Below are 25,531 nucleotides of genomic sequence, written 5' to 3'. Positions count from 1 at the left end.
AATGTGATGGTTACTGGACCCTGTTCAGGGAGGTCGCTTAATGTGTACTTTGTAAAAACAATGAGAAAAAAAGCTGGCTGAAGAAGAAATGATAAATGTCCTTTTTTTCAAGCCTTCTCTGGCCGGCCGTTTGGCGTATGACATGTGGTGGAGGACTGTGCTGCAGAGCGCCCCTCACGAACTCAGTGCCACGGCCCTCGCTTGGGGGGCGGGGAGACGTGCACTGGCGTTTCCTTTTTGCTTTTTCCTGCTCCAGCCAAGTCCTCCGCCCGCTCTACATCTCTCTTATTACCCTTTATTACCTTACACTCATGCCTTTGCCTTTCACCACTTCAAAACTAAGCCTACTTCAATATTACCTTCATACGCTGGCTTTGCTTTTCGCCTTCCTCACGCTGTGTACTCACTCTTGCTAAGTACATGTGAACAGATCTTGAATAAAAAAACCCAAAACAAAACATACTTTTCTTTTCTGTTTTATTGAAAGCACTTTACAGAAAGTACAATTGTTTACAATGAACTGTACATGCAACACAGCAGTTTTATGAATATTCAACAAGATCAAGTTACATTTGGCCCTGGTTTGACAACCACACTGGGGCACATATTCACCAAAACACAGCACACCTTGACAATCTTATCAAGCAGTGCTGTCTTCATCCTCACATGATATGAGTAATCGGATTGGCATTGTAGAAAAATGACACGCGAAGCTGTCAGACACTCTATTTAAAAACTATTAAAATAAGATATTTCTGCTGATGAATACACTGAGCTGGGTTATAGTGCTGTAGCTTATGTTGAAATCTGCTGTGCTGTAGGGGAACAGGCTGTGTTGTCTTGTTGTGTGCATGTTTGAGTTGTGTTTCTTTTGAGATGGTATATTTTTTTCTTAACAGAAACAGACTGTGTCCAGGGTGAGAAGGGTCAGCTGTGATCTGAGCTGCACGCCCCAGTGTCCTGGAGGTGTACAGGTCCTGCAGAGATGGGAGTTTGCAGCCAATCACCTTCTCAGCAGAGCGCACAACACGCTGCAGTCTCTGTTTGTCCCTGATCAGTAGCGGTTTTTGATACGGGCGACACGGGCGGTTGCCCGGGGCGGCATCGTGGTGGGGGGCGGCATCACGGGCATCGGCAAAAAAAAAAAAAATTGCTCGTACTCATGCTGCCCCGACATCTGTAGCCATTTTTAAATGCATTAAACCGTTTCGAGATCAGTCACCTCTGTTTGTTTGAAGCTTTTATGAAAAAGCTTCAAACATATTGGGAATGGTACAGGCACCGATCGGCTTTCTATCGCCCATTTGCTGGGAGTAAGGGCGCCCTCCGTTTGCGAGGTGCGCCTGCTGCTTGCGGCACAGGGAGGAGAGGGCGGGGCGGCGGGGAGCAGCATCTAATAACCAACTCGCAAAATAAAACAAAATAAAGGCAAAACAACAAACACGAAAACACCAGACATTATGATACAGACTTATAATTTGCACCGATGTTTTTTCGAAATTCTATACACGAAAAGTGAGCGCGAGAGCGCGAGAGCCCTCGGTGCGCCTGCTCGCTGCTGAAGTCAAAGTAAACTTTATTGTCATCTCCGCTACATACAGTCCAGTATATAGAGAGACGAGACGACGAGGCTCCAGCTACAGCAGTGCAAGTAAACAAACAATAAATAGAAGAAGAGTAAGAAAATAAATATAAAGGGTGGCCATTTATATGGATACACTGTAATAACATGGGAATGGTTGGTGATATTAAAGTCCTGTTTGTGGCACATTAGTATATGTGAGGGGGCAAACTCCTCAAGATGGGTGGTGACCACGGTGGCCATTTAGAAGTCGGCCATCTTGGATACAACTTTTGTTTTTTCAATAGGAAGAGGGCCATGTGACACATCAAACTTATTGGTAATGTCACAAGAAAAACAATGGTGTGCTTGGTTTCAACATAACTTTATTCTTTCATGAGTTATTTACAAGTTTCTGACCACTTATAAGATGTGTTCAATGTGCTGCCCATTGTGTTGGATTGTCAATGCAACCCTCTTCTCCCACTCTTCACACACTGATAGCAACACCGCAGGAGAAATGCCAGCACAGGCATCCAGTATCCGTAGTTTCAGGTGCTGCACATCTCGTATCTTCACACCATAGACAATTGCCTTCAGATGACCCCAAAGATAAAAGTCTAAGGGGTCAGATCGGGAGACTTTGGGGGCCATTCAACTGGCCCACGATGACCAATCCACTTTCCAGGAAACTGTTCATCTACATCATCCTGTAGCAATTTCAAATATCCAGTGGCCTTGAGGTTTCCATTGATGAAGAATGGACCCACTATCGTTGTACCCCATATACCACACCAAACCATCACTTTTGTTGTTCCAACAGTCTTGGAGGGATCCATCCAATGAGGGTTAGTGTCAGACCAATAGCGCTGGTTTTGTTTGTTAACTTCACCATTCACATAAAAGTTTGCCTCATCACGGAACAAAATCTTCTGCGTGATCTGAGGGTCCTGTTCCAGTTTTTGTTTTGCCCATTCTGCAAATTCTGTGGCCGATCTGGGTCATCCTCGCTGAGATGCTGCAGTAGCTGGAGTTTGTAAGGGTGCCATTTGTGAGTAGCTAATATCCGCCCAAGGGATGTTCCACTAATGCCACTCGCCAGTGACATGCGGCAAGTGCTACGCTGTGGGCTCTTGCTGAATGAAGCTAGGACAGCCACTGATGTTTCTTCATTACTGACAGTTTTCTTGCGTCCACATTTTGGCAAATCCAACACTGAACCAGTTTCACGAAACTTAGCAAGCAGTTTGCTGACTGTAGCATGGGAGATGGGTGGTCTCGTAGGGGGTCTTGCATTGAAATCTGCTGCAATGACCCGGTTACTGCGTTCACCAGATATCAACACAATTTCGATCCGCTCCTCACATGTTAACCTCTTCGACATGTCAATGGCTGTGAACAAAGAGAAACTTGTAAATAACTCATGAAAGAATAAAGTTATGTTGAAATCAAGCACACCATTGTTTTTCTTGTGACATTACCAATAAGTTTGATGTGTCACATGACCCTCTTCCTATTGAAAAAACAAAAGTTGTATCCAAGATGGCCGACTTCTAAATGGCCACCATGGTCACCACCCATCTTGAGGAGTTTGCCCCCTCACATATACTAATGTGCCACAAACAGGACTTTAATATCACCAACCATTCCCATGTTGTTACGGTGTATCCATATAAATGGCCACCCTGTAGAAAAACCTGACTATATAACATTTTTGGTGGCATTGTGTATCCTTAGGGTAAAAAGAGACTCAGTTTTTTAAGAGTCATCTGAATGTTAAAATTTTTTTTTACATTTTCCTTTGTTATCCTAAATGTTTATGTAGGAAAATGAAAAATGAGATCATGAGATGGCTACAAATGAATAAAAAGCAAATAATATCCTCAGGAAATGAGCTGTGGGTTTATGGCCAGGGGATATTATCTTCTGTATATGTAAATTGGAATAAAGTCAGTTGAATTCAGTTTTATTTACAGAGCGTCAAATCTCAGCAACAATTGCCTCAAAAACCAGTGATGTCTCTGTAGCTGAAAACCAGAACTTATGGTTACAAAACACCTCTTTGTTTGGGAAAAAGTTTTTATATACCATCCTCAGGCTGCAGTGGAAGTCTTGTACAAGACTAACTTGCTCTGTTAATATGTCTGTATGTGTGTACTGACCTCCCTAACAGAACATGAACATTTGGGTGTTTTTGCACAAACTTAATGTTTAAAGGTGTTTGTTTCATTGTATTTGGTCCTAATAGGAACTTTTAGGTACCTTTTCATTTTTATGTTATGTTAATGATTAATTTAGAGTCTCATCAAAGCTCTCTATTGGTTTTAGCTTAGTACAGAGTCCTGGTGCTATTTGTTCCGTCTGTACACACACACACCCTAAAGTTTAAAAATAAAACATAGGTAAACTTTAGCAAATATTCTTTCTTTCTTTAGTCTTTCTTTTTAAAGAAATATGTCTATTATATACAGTATCTGGGATATTTTTACATTTTCCAGTTTCTATTCCTGGAGGGTTTGTTCTGTCAGAGAACTTGTCTTTTGTATTTTATCAGGAGCACAGTACAAACAATGTTATTAGATCCTTTGAGGGCAGAGAGAAAAAAAAAGCCTGTGTGTTGTGGCAATCCACTAGCCTACCTCCACTTCCTGAAAGCCCTTCCCAGATAATTGTCGCTGGGTGGGTGTGACCCTAAAGAATATCAAACAAAGACAAGAGTGGCTGATTGCTTGTCATATGGTGGGGGTGGTGGTGGTAAGGTGTGTGAGTGTGTTTGGGGATGGGGTGGGGGCAACGTAGGACTTTCCCATCTGTGTTCATATTCCACAGCAAACACAAGCAGTCAGCTGATGTGGAAAAGTTCCCTTACCTGTTCTATCTGGCTGTGAAAAGGTAAGCTTTTCTTTTACTGTGACCTTGAAATGTGACTAGCAAGCAAATTGCGTGTCTTCCTTTGAATATGAGTAATATTTCCAAGTTTTTGCTAGATATCTATTGTGTTTAAACTAGAACTGTGGGCAGGAGGAGATATTTGATCCAGGCTTTTCTGCAGTAAGTGATGTGGTTTGTAACGAATCGATTCTCTGTTCTCAGCAAGATCACAGTAAATCTGAGTTATGTGGTTTGCCTCCTTGAAATAAAAAAAATAAATAGCGGTAAGCTGTTTAAGAAGCTATATTTGTCTAAGGTCACTTAAAGGATCTGTATAGCATATCACATTTATAAAACCAGCATCTATGAAGAAGGGTAATGGCTTTGACTGTGAAATTATACTTTGACTAGAGGCAAATTTCCTAACCCTAATGTCACTTGAAACACTAAACAAACAGCTAACAGACCAAGCCTGAGCTAATGGGTGAACAAAGTCAGGTGATTTAAAAGTTTCATTTAGTTTTACTTTGACATTATTATACTCTTTTTACTTTTCTGCACATTTAATACATATTCTTACATTTTCTGTTAGTGCTGTGTTTATTAAAGATAAACTTTATAGATGTGTTAAAGTATTCAAAACTACTCTACGTTGATGACAAAACAGCACATTTAGAGATATGTGTTTGTAGCATACAGGGTGAACATGTCATGCACACCGAATCAATTCTCAGTAGATTTCAGCTGAAGTATTTATAGAGGAAGTAACAACCGTAATGAAAACTATTGTCCCCTTATTGACTGGGGGTTATAATGCGAAGCCTCCTTAACAGTGTGCTAATATGGCTACAGGGAACTGTTGTAAAGATAAATGTGATGCAAGTGAATCTACAGTAGGTTCGTGGGCACTGACACAGTCAACAACGTTTTCTTTGTGAAAGGTTGATCTTCATAGGAGTATCCTGCCAAGGAAGGTCAATAGCCAAGCTTTATTTGCTTTACCTGAAAAACCCAGTAGGATATAACAGGTATGATGTTAGTTATCAACTCTCTCTGTTAAGCTGGGCTTTCTGCTGAGAGGTTTTGTGCAGGCTAACATTAAAAGAGGGTTGTGTTGCACAAAGTTTCAGCATCAGAATAAGCTGGCACTGAAGCTTTCTTAAAATGATCCCTGTGAATGCAGCCAACTCTAAACGGAGATGTTATGAAACACTGTTGAATGAAATGAAACCGTTTGGTGATGGCTTGAAATCAACTTTTCAGCTTCTACAGTAGAGAAGAGTAGATTACACAGTCCTTTTCAGAACTATCTTTGAAATTCACATTATTTTATTATGTGATTATCATCACTTTATTTGGACTTTATTAAAAAAGTGCTTTCAAATGTAATTATATGTTGCCAAGTTGCAAGTGAGGCACTCCTTGCCTGTTTCAGCACTCTTTCTTTCTGTGTTTAGAGAGGCCTTGTTGAAAAAGTGTGGGAGTGATCTCAGGGAAAGGATCAATAAGTCAATATTTGTTTTCTGAACAGATCTGTATGTAGACTTTAGTAACTGTAACATTTTACCATACTGCTGCCCATGTAAGGTAAAGGAAAGTGTGTGTGTGTGTGTGTGTATATATATATATATATATATATATATATATATATATATATATATATATATAGTATATAGTACTACATGACTACTAATATCATGACCTTTGCCTCTCTTTTGTTTGTATAACCTTTTGGCTCCCTTAGGGAGGAGGGATGTTTGACACACTGTATGAATGCTTCTGGTCAGACAGTCTATGGTTGCCTGTGGGCCTAACATGGGCTGACCTGGAAGACAAAGAGGGCCGGGTCTATGCCAAAGCCTCCAATCTTTATGTGACTCTCCCCTATGCCTTAGCCTTTTTACTCATCAGATACCTGTTTGAAAGGTAAGCTCCAAATTGTGCACCTAAACCACCTAACCCTACTCCAGTAGAGGAGTGGGTGGTGGTGGGTTAACACTTCACTTACTTGCTTTTCATTAATCGTTCATCGTGAACCATCAACAGTGTTTGCTGGGAGTAAGCACAAATGTAACCAGTCTTCCTGGTTGTGACAGGTGATACTGTGGCTGGATATAGTTATTGCTACTATAGTTCATTTTGTGTTGCTATGGAAAAATTCAGCTTTAACTTGGAGTGTGGCTCTGATAGATTTGATCCCAGCACAACCATCCAGCACAATCGCTACTGCACACACACATAAAACAAAAAGAACAAAACAAACAAACAAATGTTGCAGCCACAGGCCTAACAAACAAAGCGCAGCCATGGCTACAGACAAAGTAACGGCCCAATATACCTGTTCTCCTTAAAATGTCATTTTCCATCATGTGCTGAATTTCATTTTGCTGATGTCTATGGTACTTCAGATGGATAGCAACACCACTTGCAGTTTCTGCTGGAATCAAGCAGAGAGTCTATCTGAAAGCTGAGGAAAATTCTATCTTGGAGTTCTACTACACTACTCAGTGTCGAAATCCTGCTCAGGTAAACCAAGTCACACACCTTTAGTCCTGACAATCAAAATGTTGTTGTTTACCTTTGGTATTGTTAGGTCTGAAAAAATAATTGTAATAATTGTAAAATAATCAGTTCTCGAGTATGTAGAGTGGGGAGCCGAGAAGGATTAGCATCTCTCCAGATGTCAATAAATACATATTATAATAATGCAACTTATTTTCCATTTTTGCTGTACTATATATGTGCTTTAGAAATTTCTAATTTGGATAGCCTTATATTCATGTCCCCTCCACATATCAGCATTGCTTCAGTTTCAGATCAGCTCAAACATGAGCTTATCGAAAGCCCAGTCATTCCTATAGTTGTGTATATATTGGGGGTAGTGGGTGGAAAACCATCAGTTCTCCATTTTACCAATACATATCGGATCTCCCTATCCCTTATATCAAATAAATATTCAAAACAGATCTGTTGTGATATTAAAATTGCTAAATCTCTACAGTGCCCAGATCTCTGTGATAATGAATAGGCATAGTAACAAAAACCTTGTTCTAGTTTTTTGTGTTCTTTATCTGACAAACGCGTCTGCTGTAGGAGGGCTGCACGAATCATTTCTTTCTTTACCTTAAACAGTATGTTGGACCTTTTTGTGGGCTGACTATTCTATTTACATTAAAGGAGAGGATATTAACAGTGTTTGCCATTTTTAAGATGGAACATTGTTGTCAAAATAAACATAACAATACCGCTTCTCCAAACTGCTCAGAACCACAGTTAACAAGATAACAATCAAACAGATAATAAGAAAATAAAACAGGATTTTCAGGTCTGTAAGACCTGATGTAATAAGTCAGGTGTGGGCTGACCCACACACTTCGGAGTGGGGCCCAGGATTAGAAGTCCTCCTCGCACAATTCTTCCACACTGCACATGAACCACTACTCCTTGCATCTCGATTAAGCCAAGGCAATAGTTCTAAATATTACACATTTGTCTTGTCTCATAACTCAGAAAGTGTGCAGTAATGGACCGAGTAGTGGGAGCGCTTTTCTCTTCATTCCCAACTTTATCCTTCGGTGATTTGTCACTTGAGTTTGGATTGTAGTTTTAATAGCTCCGTAACAGCATCCTGCATTGTTTGAATCTGCTCCTCCATGTCCAAAATATGATTATTTGCTTCCTTGAGTCTTGCGCTGGTTTTGCACACTTTGGCCTTAACTTCTTCAAACTGTTGCACATTTTCTTTTCCGATTCCCTAATTTCCATAAGTATCGCCTTAAATTGATGAGTTAATATTGACGTTCTCCTCCATTTCATTCTTTTTTGCTAGCATTAGCCCCAGCACTAGCCAAAATGTCGCCATCTTCGTTAGCTTCACTTTCTTCAGTATACATTGCAGTCATAGTTATCACCCTTCTCTTGGTTTTCACCTTGCCGTGTTTGTCATTCACCATAGCCCCATCCTAGTTAGCTTTTTATCTTGTTAGTATTTCGAGCCAGAAGCAGTAGTTCTACGTAGCTACCTCCACTGTGCGACCTGGAAGTCCTTTCTCCAGCACATTTAACACTATACAGTCCCCACTACTGAGAGACTAGTTGTTGCAGATGGGGCTGGACTCCTGGTGTCCTCAATAGCGAACCTCACACAGTTTGTGAGGCTGAGACACTGCACCTCAGAGACCGTGGTCAGCAGCATTGGTGACCTAAAAATGCTCTCTCAGTGCTCTCTCCTGTCCTTTTTGCCCTGTACATGGCTGACTTCAGCTACAACTCTGCAACATGTCACATGGAGAAGTTTTCTAATAACACAGCTATAGTTGGGCATATCATGGAGGGACAGGAGGGAGAGTATAGGAGCTTGATTGGACTTTGTAAACTGACGTAAGGTAGACTTCCGCAGGGCTAGGCATTCTGCACTACCTGTATCAATTGGAATTTGTCAGTACCTACAGGTACCTGGGACTCTGTCTGGATACCACACTGGACTGGTTAGTGAACATAGATATACTCTACAAAAAAGGGCTGGCTGAGCTTCCTGAGGAAATTGGGGTTGTTTACCATCTGCAGCAAATTCTTGTTTATATTTTACCAGTCAGTCATCACCAGTGTCCTCTTCTGTGCGCTGGTGTCCTGGTGAGGCAGCATCCAAAAGAGAAAGAGAGATGCCAACAGACAAGCTGGACAAGTTGTGAAGAAAGCTGGCTCTTTACATTGGTGGCAGGGAAAAGGACCCTGAACAAGCTGCTGTCCATCATGGACAATGACCAACACTTAATCTTCAACAAGCAGAGAAGCTAGTTCATTGGCAGACTCTTGTCACTCTACAGACATGCTAAGGAAGTCCTTTGTTCCAAGGACTATACATCTAACAAAGCAGTCAGGCGCAGGGGTAAGGTGGACTAATGGGCCCCTTCACAACCTCGCCCATACACACTCAAGGACTGTTCATTTTTGCTGGTCGTACAATTCTGGTGGTTAGACTGTCATTGCACTACAGTTATTTACTTATTTCACTTATTTTGGGATAGTTCATCACTGCTCCACAGCTATTTACTGTATTTTAGTTAGGAGGCTAGGTTTGTACAGCTCTTGTACAAATGCTTGTCTTTTTTTTTTTTGTAACTTGGTGTAGCCAGTTTGCTTTCTGTTAGTGTATTTGGTACAGTCGTCCCTCATTTATCGCAGGAGTTACGTTCTAAAAATATTCCGCGATAGGTAAAATCTGCAAAGTAGCCAACTTTATTTTCTACAGCTATTATAGATGTTTTAAGGCTGTAAAACCCCTCACTACACACTTTGTACACTTTTCTCAGACAGGCGTGAACATTTTCACACTTTTCTCTCTTGTTTAAACTCTCAAAGTTCAAACCTTAGTAGAAAAATAAGTCCAGTATTAAAGAATGAAACCAAAGGCACCCACAGGGGCCTCTGACAGTGCAAAATCCAGCCACAGGAGACACGGCACGAGATTGATTGACAATTGTCTACAGCCGATCAGGACGCAGAACACAATGCGAAACAGTGAGACCGTGAAAGGTGAACTGCGTTATAGCGAGGGACCGTATATGTGTTTGTGTTCAATAAAGTATCCCTCTACCTACCTACCAACCACCCCTCCCTCTTGATGCATGTTTTTGATGCAATCTCATGTTCCCGTAGAGAGTGGGAACATGAGACCAGACCGGATCTGAACCATGGACTTTCTTGCTGCAGTGTGTACCACTCCACCACTGTGCCACCTTCATTATGAACAAATGTCCAAATATAACATATTTGTTTTAAACTGTACTGGTTTGAGTCAGCGGACATGCACATTTTCCATAAGTGATGTACATTATTAACAGATTACCAAATCACGACAAATTACATCGATACATTTCTGGAGTTCTGCTGACTGCAAGCTACTGTTTCTCGCAGTGAAAGTCAAGGATGTCTCAAAGCTTGCGGATATATTTCTGCTCTTTAATTACCTTCAACAGCCTGAAGTGTGACTCCACACTTTCCAGCGTTTGTTTGCAAATGTGCCTGAGAGATTCCTGCAGTTTTGACAAAACTACATTATTTATGTATCTGAAACGAGCGGGCTAGAGATATACATTTAAGCACCTACACGATACACATATGTAAACAAACATGCATGTGTTTTTGTGTCTGTCTGCATGTGTATTTAATACCAGGTTGACATTGATGGGTTGTCTAAGAAAAGCAGTCTGTCCACGAGACAAGTGGAGCGCTGGTTTAGAAGAAGACGCAGACAGGACCGCCCTGGAGTTCTGAAGAAATTCACAGAGGCCAGGTTACTACGCTCTGCTTTTGTGAGTGTGTGTATTTGTGATTATTCTGATATTAACAGCAACTTTATTGTGTCCCAACAGCTGGCGATTTGTTTTCTACCTGTCTGCATTTATTGGAGGAATGGTAGCACTGCATGATGTAAGTAACATAACCATTTCAACATTTTTCCAACTCAAGGCAGTGATGGTTAAATGATTAAGTCTCTTTACTCATTAGGCTTTTGTCTGAACAGCTCTTTATAAGTTAACATTTCACCACTCTTCTTTATTTTGCATTACCTGTACAAATATAATACCTTTTTTTTCTGCAGAAAGAATGGCTTTATGATACTAGGGAAGTATGGACAGGTTTTCCCAAGCAGGTTTGTTGCATACTCTCCCACACCACATGCCATAATCATCAATCAATCATCAAGAGCAAAAACACAGAAAACCACAAAACCACTGAGGAAACATACGGAAAACACAGGCAAGGGCAATAAAAAAAAAGAGTAAAAAACAAACTCAGAAAAAAAGAACTCAGAATTCTACCAATTATCCATCATCCAATGGGATGATGGATCCAATTATCCAATCATCCATCCCACGCTACTTATAGATGTCCATCTAACATCCGGTTAGGTCCATAGATTTTTGGGCATCACACATTTTTGTAATTTCTCTTCTGTACACCACTACAGATGTGAAGTTCAGCAGACATTCAGACAAAGCAGACGATACATTTATTTATTTTTGCAATCAGTACAAACTGAAAAAACAGGGCTATACTTTGTGAAAGGATTGTAAACCTGCCATGTTTCTTGCCATGTGGGACTTTAATTACTAGTACTCAGATTTCCTTTTCTTTCAGTGTTTAACAGAAGCATCAACCTGTACTAGCATTTACGTGGAAAGCTGCAAATTGGTGTAAACAATAGATTCCTCTGCAGCTTATTTTTAGCCTTAAGGTCTAGGGGAAAAAAACAGAACCTTATGGGACAAACCTTTTGTCTGTATAACTGATTATAATTTTGTCCCGTCTTCTTGAATCTGTCTCTTTGTCTCCCTGTCTGCAGACCATGCTAGAGTCTCAGTACTGGTATTATATCTTGGAAATGAGTTTCTATGGCTGTCTTCTCTTCAGTGTTGCTTTTGATGTCAAGAGGAAGGTAAGTAGTGGTTCTTAGAGACCACAAACTTCAATTAGGTTCATTCATCTGCTTTCTTTTTTTCTTTACATAATATGTAATGTATAATTTTAACCATTTCTAAATATGTGAAAGAGTATGAGTATTAAAAAAGGTAATATTATTTTTTCGAAACTTCAGGCTAATATTAATATTTGAATCTCAACAATACAATACTCAACAAATGCAATTATACATACTGCTCAAGAAAATAAATGAAGACAGCAGACTCGTACTCGTATAGACTGGGTAATTTGTTGGAAAGGATGCTATATTGTTGAAACTGAAATTAAAATGATTAGCCTACAGACACCTGAATTCAAAAGCAGAGAATCAAATTGAAAAAGCGGCAGCGGCAGGCTCGTCCATTTCCCAACATTTAATTGCAGCAACTCAAAGTGGTGCTCAGTGTTCCTGCGTCTCTGGACCTTTGAGTTTGTTGTGGACTCGCGATTCTTTCTGCTGCATCTAAGAGATGACTTAAGTGCTAACTCTGTATAGTTTAGTTTTCTCTGTTGGGTCTGCGTTTATTTCTAGTTTCTGGTTTTTGTTATTCCTAATCTCATCCATGTGTCTTGCCATCAGCGTCTCCTTTGTAGTCAATCTTTTCTTGGTGTCACAAGTTCACTTTCTGTTTCCTGTTTTATTCTGATAATCTCTTGTCTTGTCTGCCTTACGCTCAGTTGTATTGTTACAGTTTTATATATTACACTTCTCTCTCTGCAGTGGGGCTATGAGTTGTGGTGAGAACTACTAGGAAAGGTTTTTGTGTGTCTGTGTGTGAGGTTAAGCACAAGCAATGTCCAAATGTCCACAAATTTAAATCAGTGTATAAAGATGTGGTTTTTATGCAGTACAGGGATGAGGGCAGCATTAAGCTACAAGAGGTCTTTTCAATATAGATATTTCTAGTGTGGTAAATTATCATTGTTATATAATGTATTACATATACTCAGGAAGCAGCTGCTCAGCTACATGACTGAACTATAAATATCTGAAGGGGGTGGGAGTACATAAGTGTTATTTCTTCCCACTCCTCTTCAAACACCTGTTTCACTAGAAGACAGACCTAACCAGAAGACCTCACCCATACCTGGGTATCACTCAGCTCCTCCATGAGGTGCAACCTGGCAGTGTTGGATAAACTGAAACATAATGCCTCAAAGGTGTTCTATTGGACTTAGGTCAGGCAAGCATGGGAGCCAGTCAGTGGTATCAATTCCTCGATCCTTCAGGCACTGTCTGCATACTCTCACCATTTGAGGCCAGGCATTGTCATGCACAAGGAGGAACCCAGGGCCTACTGCACCATGACTTAGTTCAGGAGGTATGGGAGGTTTGGAAGTTTGGTGGTTTGATCGATGGCTGCTCCAGTCTGCCAAGCCAAGTATACTTGGGCAAGATACTAACCCTAGGTTGCTCTCCGATGCATCCACATGAGTATGAATGTGTGTGAATGTTAGATAGAAAGCACTTCTGTGGAGAAATAAAGCATAGAAAAAAGTGCTTGTATAAATAGGTGTCAATTGATAAATGAGGCAAGTTGCATGAAACATTTTGTGTGCTCAGACAGAGTAGTAAAGTGCTATATAAGAACTAGTCCATTTACCGTTTAGCCTGTAGAGGTCTGTTTGTCTCTCCATGGATATTCCTCCCCACACGATCGCTGATCCACCAGCAAACCAGTCATACTGAACGATGTTACAGGTAGCTCAGGTAGTGTTCTCCACTGCTTCTCCAGACCCATTCATGTCTGTCACATGAACCTGCTCTAATCTGTGAAAAACACTGGGCACCAGTGCAGGACCTTCCAATTCTTGTATTGTATGGTGAATGCCAATCGAGCACCATGGTGCTGGGCAGTGAGCACAGGGCCTTCAGGCCACCCTCATGAAGTTTGGTTCTGATTGTCTGGTCAGAGACACACACAAGTGGCCTGCTGGGGGTCATTTTGTTGGACTCTGGCAATGCTCTTCATGCTCCCTGCACAAAAGAGCAGATACTGGACCTCCTGATGGTTGAAGACCTTCTACCAGGGCTCCTAGAGTAACAGCCTATCTCCTAGTATCTCCTCTCTTGAGACTTTGCTAGGAGATACAGCAAACCTTCTGCCAATGGTACATATTGATGAGCCATCCTGGATGAGTTGAAATATCTGTGCAACCTCTGTAGGGTCCAGGTATTGCATCATGCTACCAGTAGTGATACTTATCCTAGCCAAAAGGAAGTAGCAGTGAAAAAACAATCCGAACAGATGTGGAGGGAAAAATGTCAGTAGCCTCCACTTGTAATACCATTGCTTACTCATTTCCTTCGGGGTCAACCTTCAGGATCAATAAAGTTTTATTGAATTGAATTGTTTTGGAGGTTGTCTCATTGTTGCTCCTCTTGAAACCGAAGAAGCTAAAACTGATTAACAACCCCATTTACTACCTTACTGACCAAATCAATATTCCAGATGTTTAACTGACATTCTAATGGAATTATTTGAATCGCTATCTGTACAAAATGAACATACGTAGTACTAAGAAATGATCGTGAGAGAAAGGAAAATCTTACAGAAGAGAGTGGGCATACATGAAAGCTAAACAAACAATTAAACCTTACTTTCTGTGTCTTACTGTCTGCATTTTAAAGAGTTCACTTCAACTGAAAATAAGATGCTATCCTTCATAGAAACAGCAGGCTTGGTGAGAACAGATATCAGCCACACTGATGGACTGATATAATCTTGGCATTTTGGGTGCAGAGCTACTTTAACTGATCAGTCATAGCAACATTGCAAAGAAAACAGTCCAAGCATCTATTCAATCTAATTTTATTACCTTTAAGACTCGGTGCTTGGTCCCTTTCTTTCCAGTACACACTATAGCCCTTCTGAAGACATATGAGTTGTCTTATCAATGCTACCTGTTGTAGAGAAAGATAAAAAAACAAAACAAAATAAAACATGTTTAACCTATTGTGATCAGGCATGTGAAGAAGTTTCCCTTTCTTTCTAATACATGAAACCTCCTGACAGGGTTTTAATAGTTTTGCAATTTTCATTAGTTTTTATTTTTATTTAGTTTTGACTTCAGATTTTCAAATTTATATCAGTTTTAATTAGTTTTTACCATTTGTTTGCTAGTTTAGTTTTTTTTTGTTTTGTTTTTTTAGTTGTTTGCAACATTTAAGTGTAACAAAATCCCAGTTTCATCATATCAGTCATGCTCTTCTGCTCATCTTTGGGTATGTTGCTATTCCAGCTGCCATACCCTGCACCCTGGACAGGTCGCAGGGCGAACACGCAGAGACAGACAACTCACATTCCCACCTATGGGGAACCTCTGGGTTCTTAAAAAAAAAAAAAAAGGCCAGATGAACAACCATTGATAGCAGGCAACTATAAAAGATAAATCTTGGCCCCAATGAGACTATTAACTTTTGCAGCACCAGGTGTTCGTAATTTTGGTTCAAGTGAATTGCTAAACTTTTTGAAGGCAACTGACTCACACAGTTGTGTAGATGTCCCCGTCTCAATAAACATATTCATCAACGCTTTCTCTCGCTTGTGATGTTCCTGCAAATTGACCAACCAGCAGCCATCGGCTCGCTGTTGCAACCACTGCATTAATGTTTTTTGTGGAGTTGTCTCGGGATGCATCACGCTGCCTTGCCCGGGGTTAGCTTCTGTTTCTGGGGATGAGGGTTGAGTGTGCTCCCTTACCTTCTCAAGGTAAGCTAGGTTAGCCTTCTTGTGTGAGCTTTTTTTTTTTTTTTTTTTTTTTTAATTAATTAATTAATTAATGAATTTTTATTGTATATATGTGTGAGCTTTTCAAGTGCACTTTAAGGTTTGTGGGATTTTTTCCCCTTTAGAAATGTCCCTCATAATTTGTCTCTTTCCACTACAAGACACTTGCTTTATCCAAAACACAGTCATATTCAAAGTAATCCCAAATTGGATTCGACTAACGTGCTGCCACCTGCTGGCATAATGTGACACAGCAAGAATAAATCTGGAAACTACACTTCATTTTCACCCTTGACTATTGTAGGACACGCACACATCAATGAAAACTAAACACATTTTCGCTATAAATTTAGTTAATTTTAGTTAGTTTTGTGAACACTCATTACAGTTTTAGTTGGTTTTCATTTTTTTGCAAAGTCTTGTTTTTATTTTTATTTCCGATAACGAAAATGATTCGTTCTAGTTGTTATTTCGTTAGTTTTCGTTAACGATAATAACCTTGCCTCCTGTTAATTAGATTCTGTTGGAGTGTACAAAGATAACTATTAGAATGCAGGAAATGGGGAAAAAGTTCTTCCTGTCTTTTATGGTATTTTTTATATTTCAAATCAAATCAAAATCAAATCAAATCACTTTTATTGTCACATCACATGTGCAGGTACACTGGTACAGCACATGTGAGTGAAATTCTTGTGTGCGAGCTTCACAAGCAACAGAGTTGTGCAAAATACAAGAATGTAAACAAGCAAAATACAAGAATGGCTACATCTGAAACTAATAAATATATGTACATATTTAATGGTATTATTATAATTGATGCATTCTGAAACTTGTTCCACTATTATGAAAAGTGTAAATAACGTTAGAAATGTTTATTTATTTATTTATTTTAACTTGGCAGAGTCAGCGCTGTTTTCTGCGTCATGACTTTCTGTATTTCTCTCTCTCTCTCTTTGCTTTTCTTGTCCTTTTGTCATTTAACAACATGTACCTTTTTTTAATATGCAAACATGATTTGTGATGAAACAGTACTCCCTGTGTTGATTGGAGTTTTCTTTGTGTGTTTTTGTGTGTTTCTTATCTCCATCAGGACTTTAAGGAGCAAATCATCCACCACTTGGCCACTCTGGTCCTCTTATCCTTTTCCTGGTGTGCCAACTACATCCGTGTAGGAACACTGGTTATGCTTATCCATGATGCTTCCGATGTTTTCCTAGAGGTCAGTCTCGGCCACATGTTTGGTGGCCACATGAAGGTATAGATTAACCTTTAGTAACTGGACACTGCTTACAGTTCAAAATAAATCCACCTGGTATTGCAGGTAAATGAAAATAGTTGTGACACAAAAGGAATCTTAGCTCAAAAACGAGCAGCATGGGTAAAAATGAGACCTCACCTAAGCAGTAACGTATTCTGAACAATGACCACATGGTGATATTTTTCAAAAATACACTTTTTGAAGTTTTCTCTTGTGAATTGTCAGAAAGCAGATAAAACATGCAAAGTGCCAATACCTGTTTCTGTTACTTTGTGGTTTGCCACATATTAAAGAAAAGAAAATATTTGAGATCTAGAATATGATGGAAGTGTTTCTACTTCACTGAACCCTTTTCACTCTCCACCAGTCGTGGGAGATGGCTGACCTGGTTCTGCCAGAGGTTTCTTCCTGTGAAAAGGGAGTTTTTCCTTCGCTGTCACCAAGTGCCTTCTCATGCGGGTCAACTGATTGTTGGGACTTACTGGGTCTTTATCCTACATAAAACCTGCTGTGTGTATATGTGTGTTGTTAATTAATGGTAAAACTCATTTTTCTTTTAGTCTGCCAAATTATTCAACTATGCCAAATGGGAGAAAACCTGCAAAACTCTCTTTGTTTTGTTTGCCATAGTGTTCATGGTAACACGACTGATCATCTTTCCATTTTGGTAAGCCGATAAATAAGACTTAAGTTGTGTGTTTTTTTCTTCAAATTAAGTCTAAAGTAACCAGTGAACTAAGTTTATTGGTCTTTGTTCATTCATACTCAAGCAGATTTCCTATACATGTATTACATTTAGTATGTAACAGATTTTTACATTTTTGATATGCTTGTGTTTCAGGCTGATCCACTGTACTTGGGTCTACCCTGTTCTCTATTACCCTGCCTTCTTTGGTTACTACTTCTTCAACACAATGCTGGTGGTCCTGCTTTGTCTGCACATTTTCTGGGCCTACCTCATTCTACGCATGATCAGGAAATTTATGTTTGGCACAGTAAGTCTGCTGTGACAGTATTTATCCACGTCTCTCTTTACACCCCACACTCCTAAAGAACACCCACAGGATACTCAGAGGGCCATAAAATACATGTGGACTGGGTGGGCAAACTCGAACGTCCTTGAGATGATAAAGAGCTGGCCAAGTGTTCCCCAACCAGAATTAAAACATGTACCCTGCGTTCAAAGTTTGACTAATGAACAAACTCTGCGATGTTGCAGAGGCATGTCAACCAAGACAGCCCTACAACATCCAGAGCCTTCAAGAACTCAGGTAAAGGCCAGACCATCAAGTAGGTTTTAAGTACCTTACTGACCTAGTTTCCCAGTGATGTAAGAAAGCTAATAAAACATGCAATTTTCAATGAAATACTCCAAACATACCACAAACATGGTTCAAAAGGTTAGTTAGTAACTCAAACCAACACGCCTAGCAAAAATGGATCTTTTAAATAGCAGGTATGTGGTTCTTTGCATCCTATAAATGCAGATCACTCTTACGTGGTAACTTTAAAATGCATCATTTCGTCCAAATATGTCACTACGTTGTTAAAAAACCTGCATTGTGATGAGCAAAATGTTAATGTCCAGGCTTCAAAATGCTCAACAAAGCTTTGTGTTTTACATTGAAAGGAAGCCAAACTGCTACCCAGAGTTCTCTGCTGCATCTCAGATTTCAAATCTGCTTTCAAGTAGACATTTTGTCCTCTTTGGCGGCTTTTTTCTAAATACAGTCTCCTTTTCTGTTGATTTTCCCATCATGTTTTTCATTCTGTATTTTTACTGTAATCATTTCATTCAGCTAACCAAAGATGAAAGAAGTGACAATGAAGAGGAAGATGGGGACGAAAGCAGCTCAACACAGGATGAAGTTGAACAAAGGCACAAGCCTGCCGGATCACTGGTGGCTGATAAGAAGTATGACAAGAACGGAGGGTCTAGATCCTTATCTCCACCAGAGAACATCTGCTGGTCAAAGACTGTGTGCTGACTCGTATTCACGACTCTGAGTACAGGAGAATAATCCTGAAATAGACTTTGTGTTTTGCTTATCAAAAAAGTCCAGCGAGCCAAACATATCACATATACATGCATTAAGTAACACAGCCCAACTGTTGCCCTCCACAGACAAGAAAGCTACACTTAAACATTGTTTTCAGATTTTGAAACTCAAAAAGCTCTGACTATGCAACAGAATTCGAGTTTGAAACATGCCTCATGTGAGCAAAACAGACTCTTACACAGAGCACCTCTGCAAAATCGTGCTGTAAATGTGTTTAAAGCTATTTTAAAACAAAAAATCTGGAGAATATCAGGAGAATCAAGTTCCACAATTTTACCTTTCTTACATGCAGAATACATTAGGAATAGCCGAATAAAAACCAGTTTAGGATAGTGTTAAGACAGCATATCGAATGCAGGAGGCACAACAAAAACAGAAATCAGGGAAGAAGCAGGGAGCTGAAAAATTGAAGATTCAGAGCTGTATTTATGTCTGAAAACAACTTCAACACGAACACATGACCAGGTTTAGATGTTTTCAGATTTAAGTTAATTATTTTCCCTTCTTAAATGTATCTATTACAATCCAGTTTTCTATTAGACTTTGCAATACCTGCTTTGGTCAACCACACAAAGATTGCATTATAACAAAAAAAGTTTTAAAATGATTCCCATATTCAACTTTTTTTTATTGTACTGGTACTGTGTTTTTAGAAAGCATGAATAGAATGCTGATAATGAGCACATTTGTATCACATTTTTTCTTTTCTACCAAAATGAAACCTGTTTGTTTCCATTCCAAAGTGAAAAAAAAGAAAACAACCAAACAAACCACTCCCACTAACACTTGGAATGATGCTTAAACTTGGGTTGATAACTGCAGTAACTGTCACTGACCAAATCAACTTTGACAACTGTCAACTTCGAATCCTAGCATGTTAGGTATTCATTCAAAACACAGAGAAATCCCACAGTCACCTGATTATGGTCATAACAACATTTTAGTGTAAGTTTACAAGATGAGCTGTAGGGAAAAAGTAGCATCCTTGTTGCCTCTATCAGCTTTTCAGATGTCATGGTCTTCCTGGAAACATAAGCAGCAAGTTCACTGTCTGAAAGAGGCAAGTTACAGAAAAGCAGATGAGTTTTGAAGCATGTGTGCATTAGTAACTCAGGGGATCTGAAATAGTTTGTTTGGGACTGATGTTTTACTTCTTTAATTTTATTTGTCGTCTGTCTTTTTTTTTTAACATCTGGTTCTTATTCAGCGTGACAGTAAGACAACAATGCCACCATGAGGCCAAAGAGAAGCATCGTGCTACTTGTTGCTGTTTCTCCAGTGACTAGAAAAAATAAAAAGTGTTATAGGTTTTAGACAGCAAAATGAAAAAGCTTTTTTTTTTTATTTATATGGTCAAAACCCAGTTGTGAGGAATTGTCATTGTCACATTTGTCACAATTTCACCCCAAACCAGAATTTGTCCATAAACTGTTGTGTTCGTTTTCTTTTCTTAAAGGAAGTACATCTTTTAAAAGATGGAATTCGCTTCAGCAGTTGAAATTATAACTTACAATGTGCTGGACCTTGATGTGAACCAGCAGTCTGCTCCACAAAAAGGATGACCCTTAAAGCAGGCGATACAGTTTTATACTACAACAAAAACAAGTATTGATACGTCCTGTACTTCATTCTCCTCTTCCTCTGCCCATCAAGTTTGTTTTGTGCTGTAGCTCTAATCATATCGCTGTCACATCTGTACCCTGGACTGTTTTTTGACATTTGTTGACTATAGTATTCATAGTGTTCTGTATTGTTCAAGAGAGCATCAGCAAACTTGTTAAATTAAATTTCTGGACATTGAAGATTACCTGGCTGATCAGCTGCATATCAGTGTTACTGTATAATGTCAGGAGCCAATGGGCTTTCCAAGTGCAAAAGAAAAAAATCTGATAAAGTTTACTCTTACATTATCCACATTGTGTAAGAGAATTATTATTATTATTTTATTGTCACTGTTTTTCATTTCAAAACTATTTAATTCTATATATTCTATATAATTCTAGGACACATTTCATTTACCTGATCTCACACATATACAGTGTTTTTAAAAGCTCTTTTCCTAACTTTCTCACACATGCAGTAATACTTGCAAAGCAATGGGGTAAATAAGGGTTTTAAGTATCCTTGGGCGAGATATTTAAATCTATTGCAGGAGCCGGGGATCATTTCTGCAACCTGTGGCTCAGTTGACCCACTCAGGTGGCACAATGAGTTTCTGAAAAAAACATTACTTGATTTGAAAAATCTCATTCAGAATGAAAATAAAATGATGAGTTTCTGCCTTTAAGTTCATTAATACTTTTTCAGGGAAATTGCTCTGACTCCAACTCTGAGTTCAGCTAACAGCAAATCCTACTAGACTTTGCCCTTTTTGGGGGTGGAGGGTGTTAAAAACAACTTCCTGCTCTATTTGTTTTGTCAAATCTGGATGATCTCTAATTTCCTGCTTTCAAATTCAGATAAAACTGGGTTATTGTAGCTTTCAGTTTGGATTTGTGAGACTGACACCATCTCTACTTTCACAGTTTTTCCCCATTGTTTGACAGGCCACTGTACTGTCTGTAGTAAGTGTAACACAAAACAAAAAAAGGCTTACAGTAGTCATTATGATGACTGGAGAAGAAATGGTCATAGTATTTTACATTAAGCACATCAGTGTTCAACTGGTGATGGGTTGTGTGTGTCATTTGAAAACAAAATACCATTTTGAGAAGAAATTACATTCTCCAAAAGTTGCTTCTGTTCATCTGGATGCAGCATTTTCAGTGGGAGAAACATTTCATCATCATCAGGTGACGTCTTCAGTCTCAGCTGACTGCAGGTTTCACCCTTATAAACAGCACATTTGCATAATGACTGAAACCAGCGAATGAAGGAACAATGGGCTGAGAGGTCAGTTCCTTATTCATAATTATGCAAATTCTCATGACCATTGATCAACAAAGCCCACTGATCAATGGCCATGAGTCCCATTCACAGAGAGTTGGGGAATGGCTGCAATCACAGCATGTAAGATGGTGACAGATGTACCCTTAGGCCCCTCCTCCATTCAGAGATGGTCTTTCCCTTTTCACGTAAATGGCCTCCTTGACTCCGCCCTCAAACCAGCGTTCCTCCCTGTCCAGGATGTTACATCCTCATCATTGAAAGAGTGTCCACTGGCCTGTAGGTGTAGATAGACTGCAGGTGACTCTTCTGTGTTGTAGCCAGAGGTTGTTTGGTTTCCCCGACGTATAAATCCTGGCACTCCTCCTGCACTGAACAGCGTACACTATGTTACTCTGTTTGTGTCGGGGGACCCGATCCTTGGGGTGCACCAGTTTTTGGTGCAGCGTGTTTTGGGGTTTAAAAGCCACAGAGACCTGGTGTTTAGAAAAAATGTGTCTCAGCTGCTCCGATAGTCCTGACATATACAGGATCACTACAGGTTTTCACTTGGGCGGCGTTTGTCCTTCTCTCCTGGATCTGCTGGAGCTTTCTTTTGGAGCCTTTCCAGCTTTGACAAAAGTCCAGCTGGGATAACCACAGTTACTCAGGGCCTTCCTGATGTTCTTCTGCCTCCCTGGCTGCTGTGTCAGTGGGGATGGTGTTTGCTCTGTGTGGTAGCGTCCTGATGACACCCAGTTTGTGCTCCAGTGGATGATGAGAGTCAAACCTTAGATACTGATTCGTATCCGTAGGTTTCCTGTACACATCAGCTTTTAGATGTCCCCCATTACTGATGGAAATCTCACAGTCTAAGAAGGCTAACCTGCCTCTTTTCATATCCTCCCTGGTGAATTTGATGTGTCGGTCCACCGAGTTAATGTGATCCGTGAATTGTGGTATGAGATTTGATTTTCACCCCGGTGTCATCCACATACCTGAACCAATGACTTGGTGTTGTTCCAGGGGAGGATAGCAAAGGCCTCTTTTCCCCTTCCTCCATGTACAAATTGGCCACGATGGGTGAAACTGGGGAGCCCACGGCACACCCATGTTTCTGCCTGTAGAACTGACCCTTGTATGTGAAGTAGGTGGAATGAAGACACAGTTCAAACACACTTGGTCGGTGCTGAGAGCGGTCCTGTTGCTGAGGTTGGTGTCATCCTGTAATCTCTTACGAACTACCTCCAACACTTCCGTGACTGGGATGCAAGTGAAGAGAGATGTAACGTCGTACGAAACCATGGTTTCATCTGCCTCCATAATGACATCTCTCACCTTCCCAACAAAATCCAGGGTGTTCTGGATGTGGTGCCCACCAGCGGGTTGTGTCACGGTCCTGGGTCTTATGACCCAGTGTTTTGAGTTTCAGTTCTTTTGATGCTGTTAGTGTATGTTCTAGCTTATTATGTTTCCTATGTGCATCTGTTTATCAGTTCCCCCTTGTATTGTCATACCCAGTGAAGTCTCCCTTGCCCTTCGCTTCGTGTGTTTCTTATCTATGTGTCTTATGCTGTCAGGTCTGCGTTTCATTAGATTTCCTGTTTTATTTTGAAGGGTTCCTGTGTCCCTAGGTTCGATGTTGTTAATGTTACGCTCCCCTTGTCACGTCGTTATGTTCATGTGTGTCAGCTGTTTCCCCATGTGTTCCCACTTTCCTCCTGTGTGTATTTAGTCCGCGTGCTTTCAGTCATTCCTGGTCAGGTCGTCTGCTCATCCATGTCTCATCTCCAGGTATCTCTGTCAGTTCACTATGCTTAAGGTTTTTCATGTTTAGTTTTAGTTCACCCAGTTTAGGTTAGTGTTTAGTGTTCACCAATGCCCTATTATTTGTACCCTCGTTGCTAGCCTCAATAAACGGCTTGTTTTTGTTAATCCACGCCACGTTTTGGTCTGCGTTTGAGTCCTCTTTTGCAACACATACAGTCTGCCCCAGCCAGACTGTGACAGTACGACCTGACCAGGAATGACTGAAAGCACGCGGACTAAATACACACAGGAGGATAATGAGGAAAGTGGGAACACATGGGGAAACAGCTGACACACATGAACATAACGACGTGACAAGGGGAGCGTAACATTAACAACATCGAACCTAGGGACACAGGAACCCTTCAAAATAAAACAGGAAATATAATGAAACGCAGACCTGACAGCATAAGACACATAGATAAGAAACACACGAAGCGAAGGGCAAGGGAGACTTCACTGGGTATGACAATACAAGGGGGAACTGATAAACAGATGCACATAGGAAACATAAGCTAGAACATACACTAACAGCATCAAAAGAACTGAAACTCAAAACACTGGGTCATAAGACCCAGGACCGTGACAGGCTGAGGATTGAAGCCAGAAACTTGGAGATGTTATAGGTGACAGAGTTGATCATACAGACAATCGGTCTTAAAGGTGCACCCTGTTTATGTAACTTTGGTAAACCTTTCAGACTTGGTGTAGACCCCCCTGGATGAGGTCCGGTTGATAGCCTTGTCTTGGTCTAACTGCTTCAGACAGTCTCTCACCCTCTTCTTGTAGCCACTTCCTGGGTCTCGTTTCAGGGGCTCATAAGTATTTTAGAATAGAATAGAATAGAATTCAACTTTATTGTCATTGCACATGCACAGGTACAGGGCAACGAAATGCAGTTTGCATCTATCCAGAAGTGCTTTAGTGATATAGATATATTACAATATATATTATAATATAGATATGTGAGTATATTACAGAAATGGGTCTATTATGGTATGTTATAATGTACACGGTATGAAGTATGTTGTGAATATTCTATAACTATAAGTATGTACAGGCTGTAGTGAGTACAAGCTATGTACAGGATATAAAAACTCTACAGAATCTGAGATATACAGCTATACAGAAATGTGAACTATGCAAGTTGTAAACAGTTGTAGGATTAAAGATTATTGAATGTACAGAATGATTATTTACACAGAGCTATACATTAGTGCAGTTAAGATAAGTGAGGGTGTAGATAGTTTCTACAGAGGCTATATAAAGTGCTGGTGGTTGTGAGTGGTGGTTCAGTCCATGTTATTATTGTGTGTTTGAGGGTACAGTTGTCCATTGTGGGTGTGTGTATGTTCAGTCCATGAGTTTAACGTGGGTCAGATGTCAGGAGGCAGAGTTCAGGAGTCTGACAGCTGTGGGGAAGAAGCTGTTCCGGTACCTGGTGGTCTTAGTCCGGAGGCTCCTGTAGCGCCTCCCAGAGGGCAGGAGGGTGAAGAGTCCATGTGATGGGTGACTGGGGTCTTTGATGATTTTCCCAGCCCTTTTCAGACACCGCTTCCTGTAGATGTCTTTTATGGCAGGAAGTGGTGCTCCGGCGATGCGCTGGGCAGTTTTCACGACCCTCTGCAACGCCTTCCGGTCCGAGGCAGAGCAGTTCCCGTACCAGACTGTTATACAGTTGGTCAGGATGCTCTCGATGGTGCAGCGATAGAAGTTCACCAGGATGTCTGAGGACAGGTGGTTCTCATGATAGTCTTTTTGGTTTAGCAATACTGTGCACCTACCCTTGTCCGCCAGAAGGATGATAATGTTGTTGTCATCACTAAGTGATGTGAGTGCCTTCCTCTCCTCCATGGTGATGTTGGACGCTGGGGGCTTTGCATTGCTGAGACAGGCTAAAACTTTCGTCCGT

General features: G+C 40.3%; 1 protein-coding gene and 1 long non-coding RNA gene across 3 annotated transcripts; one reads left to right on the top strand and one right to left on the bottom strand.

Annotated features, from left to right (window-relative positions):
• Positions 1-4,347: 4,347 nt before the first annotated feature.
• On the top strand, positions 4,348-20,752 carry cers3a (ceramide synthase 3a). Of its 2 annotated transcripts, XM_085278756.1 has the most exons (12): positions 4,350-4,453; positions 5,374-5,460; positions 6,177-6,358; positions 6,841-6,958; positions 10,609-10,727; positions 10,807-10,864; positions 11,037-11,087; positions 11,781-11,873; positions 16,718-16,846; positions 17,446-17,552; positions 17,727-17,880; positions 18,685-20,752. In XM_085278756.1, the coding sequence occupies exons 3-12, from the start codon at positions 6,186-6,188 to the stop codon at positions 18,871-18,873; spliced, it is 1,191 nt and encodes a 396-aa protein (XP_085134882.1). In that variant the 5' UTR covers positions 4,350-4,453; positions 5,374-5,460; positions 6,177-6,185; the 3' UTR covers positions 18,874-20,752. The 2 variants fall into 2 exon arrangements, with proteins under 2 accessions (XP_085134879.1, XP_085134882.1); XM_085278753.1 differs by lacking the exon at positions 5,374-5,460 and having other exon boundaries at positions 4,348-4,453.
• On the bottom strand, positions 11,545-15,440 carry LOC146583879 (uncharacterized). The gene is made up of 3 exons (XR_014892960.1): positions 14,717-15,440; positions 13,501-14,104; positions 11,545-13,367 (listed from the first exon to the last, which is right to left on the bottom strand). It is a non-coding gene; the product is annotated as an uncharacterized LOC146583879 (long non-coding RNA).
• Positions 20,753-25,531: the final 4,779 nt, after the last annotated feature.

The sequence above is a fragment of the Mchenga conophoros genome, linkage group LG1 (genome assembly GCF_057382185.1).
Source record: "Mchenga conophoros isolate Kocher_MC1m ecotype Shallow Benthic linkage group LG1, M_conophoros_male_GT1.1, whole genome shotgun sequence".
In the NCBI taxonomy this organism is placed as follows: domain Eukaryota; kingdom Metazoa; phylum Chordata; class Actinopteri; order Cichliformes; family Cichlidae; genus Mchenga; species Mchenga conophoros.
The sequence above is the reverse complement of the archived record's forward strand: the minus strand, read 5'-3'. Positions and strand labels throughout refer to the sequence as shown.